This window comes from Triplophysa rosa, linkage group LG7 (assembly GCF_024868665.1).
Source record: "Triplophysa rosa linkage group LG7, Trosa_1v2, whole genome shotgun sequence".
NCBI lineage: Eukaryota > Metazoa > Chordata > Actinopteri > Cypriniformes > Nemacheilidae > Triplophysa > Triplophysa rosa.
In genome coordinates this window covers 759788-770048 of record NC_079896.1, presented here as the reverse complement: position 1 = coordinate 770048, position 10261 = coordinate 759788, and the positions used below count along the sequence as shown (strand labels likewise).

The following is a 10261-nucleotide window of genomic DNA, read 5'->3' as shown; positions in this document are numbered from 1 at the left end:
CTCTCTCTCTCTCTCTCTCTCTCTCTCTCTCTCTCTCTCTCTCTCTCTCTCCTCTCTCTCTCTCTCTCTCTCCTCTCTCTCTCTCTCTCTCTCTCTGTCTCTCTCTGTCTCTCTCTCTCTCTCTCACTGTCTCACTGTCTCTCTCTCTCTCTCTCTTTCCAAAGGGACCGGAGCACTAAAACAACCTCATTCTGCACCTGAAGGAAATGGAAATCTAAATGACTTTCTTGGTTTTTTCTTCCACTTCTTTCAGAGGGACTCGTGACCGAGCGGAAGAGAAACTTTTAAGTTCGGAGAGGTACAAGGGGGGAATGGATTTACAACGAGAGAACAAATGAAAAACACTTTTGAGAAATCAGTGCGTGAGTGCATGCAGATGAGTGCAGTGATGTTGTGTAATTATTTTGCATATCTTATCTTTGCCATCTGTCACTGTCATTCTTTCATTACCTCCTCATGATGAAAGAGTTCTCCTGCAGCCCACTTCAAGCACATCTCTCCGTCTCCAGCATCTCTCCACACAGAACGTCTAGAGCGCTGTTATTCCCTGTCCTCTCCTCAGAGTAACAGCAGGAGTAATTAATCCTGTGTTTATTTTTAGGGCCGGCAGAAAGCGCAGGACTAAATTTAACCCGTGAAAAGATCAGAGGGGCACCCAATTAATCCCGGCAAGAGAACAGACCACCACAGCACCAGATTTCACAAACAAATCGACACAAAACGCTCAGAAGGGGAAACTCTGTGTGTGTGAGCGTGTGTTATCAGATGACATAACTGCCTCATGATACGTGCCAGAATATCAGAGACTGTTTACACCCAGAAAAAATACCCAAGGGAATTACAAGCTCATCCACCAAGATCAGTGCTTAAGAGAGAAAATTACAGCTCAAATAACAACAAAATATGTGTCTGTATAGACGAATAAACACTATCATAAGCCCTATTCTGACGGGATTAGTTTTACATGGGGAGGTGCGGTAAAGTAATTTTACCACAAGCCATCTGAAATGTTAATGGCCAATTTGCACAGGATCAAAAATCTAAAGAAAACTACCAGAAGTGGGAGGAGTAACTCGATTTACGCACCACCGCCATCGCCTGTCATCATGTGCGTATGACGTTGCTTTATGATATCACGTGTGCAAACATATATATAAGTAAGAGATCATGTATATAAGTCAAGCTGAACACCGATGCTGTTTATTACACAGCTACTTACGTCATAAGTAAGTTATTAAATATGAAAAATTAATTTTAAACATTTTATTACCCCATTTGTAACTAATGCAAACCTTCCGCAAGGAAAACTAGTGAGGTAATATGAAGATTTTGGTTCCAAAATAAGATAACTATGTTTTTTAAAATGTTCAGAAATCATGTTTTTTTATTGTTCCAATTAATATCAATCAAACTGCAGTTGGTTTGTTTTGATTTAAGCCATAATAACTCAGAAAATACAATAAAACTAAAAAAATACAGCTAACTAACACAATAAAACATGATAAAATAAAAAACTGGATTTTTGACAAATTTGTTATCTCATTTTGGAAGCAAACTCTTCATATATACTGTATATATATATATATATATATATACTATACATATAGCTCCGGCTAAATGATTTATTATAATCTTAATTCTACCTAAAGATAAAAAAAAGTTTTGTGCCTCTAACAAGTGCTTATTCCCGCCGCATAAAAGCGCATAAAACCTGATGCTTCCTTTATCAGACGCCTCCATACTCGAACGACCGCGGAAAACTACATTTAAACACCAAAAGACATTACACATTTACGTGCCTATTTACAGCTGGTCTGTTCACACTGGATTCATATTACCTGAGATAGTTATTCCAGACCTTTTTACAGAAGCTAAAAGTCGCCGTAATCTTTCCCGACATTGTCCGTAATTCTTACTGAGATGGCACATTCAGACGGGACTAAAATGACTGTGAAGCTCCGGTAATAATTACTATACCCCGCCTCCCCATATAAAACGAATCCCGTCCGAATAGAGCTATATATACTACAGACCTCCGCTGTAAGTTCACCAGGATGTGTGACATCACTATCACACAAGTGACACTCAGACATTTGATTGACAGCTCCTGTTCTGCTCTATCAGCTGCTTCTGGGAAATCCAAATGAAAGAGAGGACGGGTGTATGAAAGAAAGAGAGAGACAAACTGAGAAAGAGAGAGAGAGGAAAAAAGAGAGAGACACACACACGCACGCACGCACGCACGCACGCACACACACACACAGCTAAGCTGATCTGTGCTACTGCAATACTGTTCTTTACATGACAGCATCCCAGACCAGACCATGACATCTGTCACACACGCACAAGCACACACACACACGCACGCACGCACACACACACACACACACACGCAAGCTTTGGTTGACTATCCCCGTGGGGACAGTCCATAGGCGTAATGTTTTTATACTGTACAAACTGTATATTCTATCCCCTATCCCTAACCCTATCCCTAAACCTAAAGATCATAGAACACTTTTTGCATTTTTAGATTTGTAAAAAATATTGTTCTGTACAATTTATTAGCTTTTGTGCCCATGAGGACCTCAATTTTGGTCCCCACGGTGACACGAGTCCCCATGTGTTGGTGTGTATTCAGGTTTAAGTCCCCACCGGGATATACAAACATGAACACACACACACACACACACACACACACACACACACACACACACAATAGATGAGAAGCATGTTGTGTCATTAGCAGGATTTTTAATGTCACACTATTGAAAACAGAGCTGATGTATTTGGGACACGGGGTCTGACCTACAGAAGCAGGTGTGAGCCAGTTTGTGTTTGACCCCATTAAAAAATACCAGAAACAAACATTAACTGAAGAGCACAACTCCCGTTCTGTTCATCCTGGATGAAAACATGAGATATAACATAACTTCTGTTCATTTCAGCCCATAGATGAAAACTCTACTAAATGACAGATGAGATAACATTACTCCACCTGTCACGGGAAAAAAACACTTCATTTTCATAGTCACTAGAATTTTGGTTTGGTTTATTTACCACAGCTTTCATAAACTCTTTTTCATGTGTAATTTCACACTTCTTTATCAACGCAGACATTCATATGAAAACAAGCTTTATTACAAGCTCCATTTCTAAACATTTTTGTCAGAATTTCCCTCCGATCTTTCATGACAAGAGTACAGGTCTTGAGCCGGGTCCTCTCTTCTTTCAGCTACATCCCATCATGTCCTACATCACACTCTCCATTTCTCTTCATTTCTCTCATCTCTTCTGCAGCTCATTTTCAAATCAATGATTTCATAACTTCATTTCCTGATGCCTGAAGGCCTGTTCTCATTCTGGGCCAATTTTCTCTCTCCCTCTCCCTCTCCCTCTCCCTCTCCCTCTCCCTCTCCCTCTCCCTCTCCCTTTCCTCACTCCGCACTCTCTCCCTCCCCTCTCTCTCCTCGCTCTCTCCCTCTCCCTCTCTCTCCTCTCTCCCTCTCTCTCATCTCTCGCTCTCCCTCCTCTCCCTCTCCCCTCTCCCTCTCTCCTCCCTCGCCCCTCTCTCCTCTCTCTCTCTCTCTCGCTCCTCTCTCCCTCTCTCTCCCTCTCATCCCCTCTCTCTCTCTTCTCCTCTCTCTCTCTCTCTCTCTCTCTCCTCTCTCTCTCTCTCTCTCCTCTCTCTCTCTCTCCTCTCTCTCTCTCCTCTCTCTCTCTCTCTCCCTCTCCCTCTCTCTCCCTCTCTCNTTTATTATAATCTTAATTCTACCTAAAGATAAAAAAAAGTTTTGTGCCTCTAACAAGTGCTTATTCCCGCCGCATAAAAGCGCATAAAACCTGATGCTTCCTTTATCAGACGCCTCCATACTCGAACGACCGCGGAAAACTACATTTAAACACCAAAAGACATTACACATTTACGTGCCTATTTACAGCTGGTCTGTTCACACTGGATTCATATTACCTGAGATAGTTATTCCAGACCTTTTTACAGAAGCTAAAAGTCGCCGTAATCTTTCCCGACATTGTCCGTAATTCTTACTGAGATGGCACATTCAGACGGGACTAAAATGACTGTGAAGCTCCGGTAATAATTACTATACCCCGCCTCCCCATATAAAACGAATCCCGTCCGAATAGAGCTATATATACTACAGACCTCCGCTGTAAGTTCACCAGGATGTGTGACATCACTATCACACAAGTGACACTCAGACATTTGATTGACAGCTCCTGTTCTGCTCTATCAGCTGCTTCTGGGAAATCCAAATGAAAGAGAGGACGGGTGTATGAAAGAAAGAGAGAGACAAACTGAGAAAGAGAGAGAGAGGAAAAAAGAGAGAGACACACACACGCACGCACGCACGCACGCACGCACACACACACACAGCTAAGCTGATCTGTGCTACTGCAATACTGTTCTTTACATGACAGCATCCCAGACCAGACCATGACATCTGTCACACACGCACAAGCACACACACACACGCACGCACGCACACACACACACACACACACGCAAGCTTTGGTTGACTATCCCCGTGGGGACAGTCCATAGGCGTAATGTTTTTATACTGTACAAACTGTATATTCTATCCCCTATCCCTAACCCTATCCCTAAACCTAAAGATCATAGAACACTTTTTGCATTTTTAGATTTGTAAGAAATATTGTTCTGTACAATTTATTAGCTTTTGTGCCCATGAGGACCTCAATTTTGGTCCCCACGGTGACACGAGTCCCCATGTGTTGGTGTGTATTCAGGTTTAAGTCCCCACCGGGATATACAAACATGAACACACACACACACACACACACACACACACACACACACACACACAATAGATGAGAAGCATGTTGTGTCATTAGCAGGATTTTTAATGTCACACTATTGAAAACAGAGCTGATGTATTTGGGACACGGGGTCTGACCTACAGAAGCAGGTGTGAGCCAGTTTGTGTTTGACCCCATTAAAAAATACCAGAAACAAACATTAACTGAAGAGCACAACTCCCGTTCTGTTCATCCTGGATGAAAACATGAGATATAACATAACTTCTGTTCATTTCAGCCCATAGATGAAAACTCTACTAAATGACAGATGAGATAACATTACTCCACCTGTCACGGGAAAAAAACACTTCATTTTCATAGTCACTAGAATTTTGGTTTGGTTTATTTACCACAGCTTTCATAAACTCTTTTTCATGTGTAATTTCACACTTCTTTATCAACGCAGACATTCATATGAAAACAAGCTTTATTACAAGCTCCATTTCTAAACATTTTTGTCAGAATTTCCCTCCGATCTTTCATGACAAGAGTACAGGTCTTGAGCCGGGTCCTCTCTTCTTTCAGCTACATCCCATCATGTCCTACATCACACTCTCCATTTCTCTTCATTTCTCTCATCTCTTCTGCAGCTCATTTTCAAATCAATGATTTCATAACTTCATTTCCTGATGCCTGAAGGCCTGTTCTCATTCTGGGCCAATTTTCTCTCTCCCTCTCCCTCTCCCAGGGGTGATTAATACACAGACACCAGTTAAAAACAACACCTACCTCTCCACTCTCCCCAATTCTTACCCTCCTCTTTCTCCCTCTCCTTCCTTTTCCTCAACTAACCGCCTTTCCCTCTCACCCCTTCCCACCAACCACTCCACTCCCCCCCCCCCTCCCCCCCGCCCCCTCCCTCTCTTCGCTCCCCTCCCCCTCCCCTCCCTTCTCCCTTCTCCCTCCCCTCCCCCTTCCCATCTCCGCTCTCCTCCCTCCTCTGCCCTCCCTCTCTGCTCTCTCTCCTCTCCTCTCCCTCTCCCTCCCTCTCTCTCTCTCTCTCTCTCCCTCTCCTCCCTGCCCTCTCCTCTCTCTCCTCTCTCTCCCTCTCCCCTCTCTCTCCCTCTGCCTCTCGCCCTCTCCTCTCTCTCTCTCCTCCTCTCTCTCCTGCCCTCTCCTCTTCTCCCTCCCTCTCTCTCTCTCTCTCTCTCTCTCTCCCTCTCTCTCTCCTCTCTCTCTCTCTCTGCTCTCTCTCTCTCTCTCTGTCTCTCTCTCTCTGCTCTCTCTCTCTCTCTCTCTCTCTCTCTCTCTCTCTGTCTCTCTCTCTCTCTCTCTCTCTGTCTCTCTCTCTTCTCTCTCTCTTCTCTGCTCTCTCTCTCTCTCTCTCTCTCTCTCTCTCTCTCTCTCTCTCTCTCTCTCGCTCTCTCTCTCTCTCCTCTTCTCCTCTCTTCTCTCTCTCTCTCTCTCGTTCTCTCTCTTCCTTCTCTCTCTCTCTTCTTCTCTCTCTCTCTCTCTCTCTCTCTCTCTCTCTCTCTCTCTCTCTCTCTCTCTCTCTCTCTCTCTCTCCTCTCTCTCTCTCTCTCTCTTCTCTCTCTCTCTCTCTCTCTCTCTCTCTCTCTCTCTCTCTCTCTCTCTCTCTCTCTCTCTCTCTCTCTCTCTCTCTCTCTCTCTCTCTCTCTCTCTCTCTCTCTCTCTGTCTCTCTCTCTCTCTCTCTCTCTCTCTCTCTCTCTCTCTCTCTCTCTCTCTCTCTCTCCCTCTCTCTCTCTCTCTCTCTCTCTCTCTCTCTCTCTCTCTCTCTCTCTCTCTCTCTCTCTCTCTCTCTCTCTCTCTCTCTCTCTCTCTCTCTCTCTCTCTCTCTCTCTCTCTCTCTCTCTCTCTCTCTCTGTCTCTCTCTCTCTCTCTCTCTCTCTCTCTCTCTCTCTCTCTCTCTCTCTCTCTCTCTCTCTCTCTCTCTCTCTCGCTCTCTCTCGCTCTCTCTCGCTCTCTCTCTCTCTCTCTCTCTCTCTCTCTCTCTCTCTCTCTCTCGCTCTCTCTCGCTCTCTCTCGCTCTCTCTCGCTCTCTCTCGCTCTCTCTCTCTCTCTCTCTCTCTCTCTCTCTCTCTCTCTCCCTCTCTCTCTCTCTCTCTCTCTCTCTCTCTCTCTCTCTCTCTCTCTCTCTCTCTCTCTCTCTCTCTCTCTCTCTCTCTCTCTCTCTCTCTCTCTCTCTCTCTCTCTCTCTCTCTCTCTCTCTCTCTCTGTCTCTGTCTCCCTCTCTCTCTCTCTCTCTCTCACTCTCTCTCTCTCTCTCTGTCTCTCTCTCTCTCTCTCTCTCCTCTCTCTCTCTCTCTCTCTCTCTCTCTCTCTCTCTCTCCCTCTCTCTCTCTCTTGGGTTGGGTCCCGGCACCTTCCGTCACTTCAACTAATAACACTACATTACCATGTTTTGTTTGAAATCAAGTCTTCTGGACATCATAAATGAAATATATGAAAATTAAACTTACATTTATACAAAACTAGCGTGAAAAAAACATTTTTTCGAGCTTGAACCTTCTCGACCAATCACGTTCCTCACCCGTTGCTATGGAAAAAGGTAGGGCGTTTATTTTCCGAAAAGTTGAACTTTTTTCAACCTCAAGAGACGCTCTGAGCTGCAGAAAAAGACGCAGGCGCTGGCGTTCATAAAAAGCGCTCAGGACTTTTTTGAAAACACGGTTTACTCCATAATCATTTAAAACAGACGCTAGTCAAGGTGCACGCGCGGCACTCTGAAAATCATTTCCATCTCGATGCGGCACACCGCGACCGTATCGCTCCCTGTTTGCGCGCCTGCCGCGCATCTACATTTAAAATAACGAATTTGCGTGCGCTAAAGATGTGAAATGTGAATCGCCCCTAAAAGATATGAAGACGACGACTGTAATTGTTCCGCATGTCACTGTACCGGCATCACTACAGTAATTTCAGTTCAGATGGCTGGTTTACAGTCACTTTCAGTCTGTTAAATAAACACCAGCACTGAATCACAGTTAATCTCACTCAAACACCAATTTATGAGCAGAAATTCTGTGAAGATCCTCCGGCACGTTTCACATGACTCACTTCTCAAGTTTAATAAACACTCGTTTTTCTTCCACAACAGTCAGAATGTGTTTCCGTCTGTTTTCAGCTCAGACCAGACTGTGATGACGGTGTTATACTACACTGATGACCAGACTTTACACATCTATGGGAGTCAATGGGTGTTGAGATCTGTCTGGTTATAAGCATTCTTCAAAATATCTTTCTCTGTGTTCATCAGAACAAAGACATTTATACACATTTGGAACAACTGGAAGGCGAGTAAATGATGACAGAATTTTCATTTTTGGGTGAAGTGTCCCTTTAAGCAAGGGAAGTTTGTACAGTGCATTGTGTTGCATACTTCTAGGTTTGTAAGAAAAAGTGAAGGGGGTCTGTGCCCCAGTAGAGCTTTAGGTCGAGCAACGCCCCAGAATAAAGACAAACTCATGACCTGCTCAGTGAAGCGGACTAATAGAGAACGTGAGCATTGATCATATTCCTTTTTTAGAAACTCAATATTTTTCTGATGAAAAGAGACATCGGATGGATAACGTAACACGGTTTCACGTGTGATGTTGAGCTCTCACCTCCAGAGCTTTACGCTTTCTGTTGAGCAGTCGGGCGATGTCTCTCGCCACGGTCTCCACCAGCTGTTTGGGCGTGTTTCTCACCACATCAAACTGACTTCTCTTCTCGCTGTATATCTGCACAGGACAAAGGTCAAAGGTCAGAAAGAAACTCACAATAAAACCACTTCACACATAACCACAAATCTGACCTCATGAGGTCTTAAATGAAATTGCATTTGCTGAAATGTAAGTAAGAAGTGTGGATCTGTGGATTTAAGGTCATGTGGTTTACACACAATCACACACAGCAGGTGTCGTCGCACCCCCTCCACCCCAGAGACTCCATTACCCACAAATCCATCTGTGTCAAACTGAGGTCCAGGCGTGCGTTCTCAAACATGCTTTGACACAAGCCGTGTTTGATGTGAATGAGGACGCGCGTGTCTGCATCAAGCCACTGGAGGGGCTGTGCTAGTTTAAAGTGTGATGCTTGTTATTTCTGGAATACAATTATAGTGCCCTTGATGAAGTCATTAGCCTGTTTGAGAACAAAAATACACAAAGTATCTCACACAGTGACACGGCTCACTTTTCAAACTCAACTCACTCTCTCATCTTTAAGACATTTGTGAGTTTTCGCTGAGATTCGTTCTGAAGCAGAGGCTGTGTTTTTTGCTTAAAAGAACCTGAAACTATAGCGCATTTATTCTTTTCTTGCCCTGTTACATTAAAGTTTTGGCAAAACATTTACAGTCGGCTGGACTTTGGTGTATGTTGATGGCTTTTCTATCATTGATGTTAAACATTATTGTAATGATGGGAAAATATCATATAGCCTACACTAATGTAAATAGATTAGCGATATTCCTTCTTTAAATTGTTTTTAAATGAATTAAAAATGTATTAGCATCCATAAAATATCCAAAGACAAACAATCCCTCTCTGACTTCTATAAATTTATGTCCGAGTCTCTTTATTTTTAAAATTGTAAATAATTCCTTTCTTCTTTCCCCATTTGTTGTTATTGTAGTTTTTTTTTTGTATTGGACATTTATGTTTTGTCTAATTTTGTTTAGAAATATTGGACACTGAAGTAATTTTGTAATATGCTATTGTTATTCCCTATTTGATTTTGTATATTGTTATTATAGCAATAAAAAACATTTATGAAATTTCTTCCAGGGTTAGACACAACAACTGCCCCCTACAGGACAACACCCTTCATAACAACAACATGACAAACTACCATCTCTCTTTAGCATTAATAAATTCCACATTTAAAAATAAAGTAGCACAGTCATCAAAACAAAACACACAAAGTGGAGCTTAAACATTTCAGTAAATATTTATGCTTATTTATATTTGTCACGACATCATAACATTTATATGAATTCATTATAAAACTGCTTAGAATTCACTGCTGCACTCACTTGTTGTTCTGAAAGCAGAAGCAAAACAATATTTACATATAGAGCTGAAGTTAAACCGTATTGAGCTGCAGTGGACTTTAAGAAATAAATAATGAAAGTGTTTTCAGTTAAGTGTGAAAGGCAAGAGTGACTCACAGACTCCAGCTTTCACAGGAGGAAATTAAGTCCAAATGTGGAGGAAATCACAACAAGGTTGTGTGCGTGTGTGTGTGTGTGTGTGTGATGTGTGTGTGTGTGTGTGTGTGTGTGTGTGTGTGTGTGTGTGTGTGTGTGCGCGCGTGTGCGTTCATGTTTGTATATCCCACAACAATATTTTTTACAAATCTAAAAATGCAAAAAGTGTTCTATGATCTTTAGGTTTAGGGATAGGGTTAGGGATAGGGGATAGAATATACAGTTTGTACAGTATAAAAACATTACGCCTATGGACTGTCCCCACGGAGATA

The 10261-nt window shown here is 42.9% G+C and overlaps 1 protein-coding gene across 2 annotated transcripts in view; it reads right to left on the bottom strand.

The window, feature by feature from the left end:
* cacna2d2a (calcium channel, voltage-dependent, alpha 2/delta subunit 2a) overlaps positions 1-10261 on the bottom strand; it is a 143255-nt gene that overhangs the window by 100605 nt on the left and 32389 nt on the right. For both annotated transcript variants that reach the window (XM_057337493.1, XM_057337494.1), the window contains exon 3: positions 8404-8520. In XM_057337493.1, the coding sequence (XP_057193476.1) occupies positions 8404-8520 (117 nt within the window). The remainder of the gene's footprint in view (positions 1-8403; positions 8521-10261) is intronic.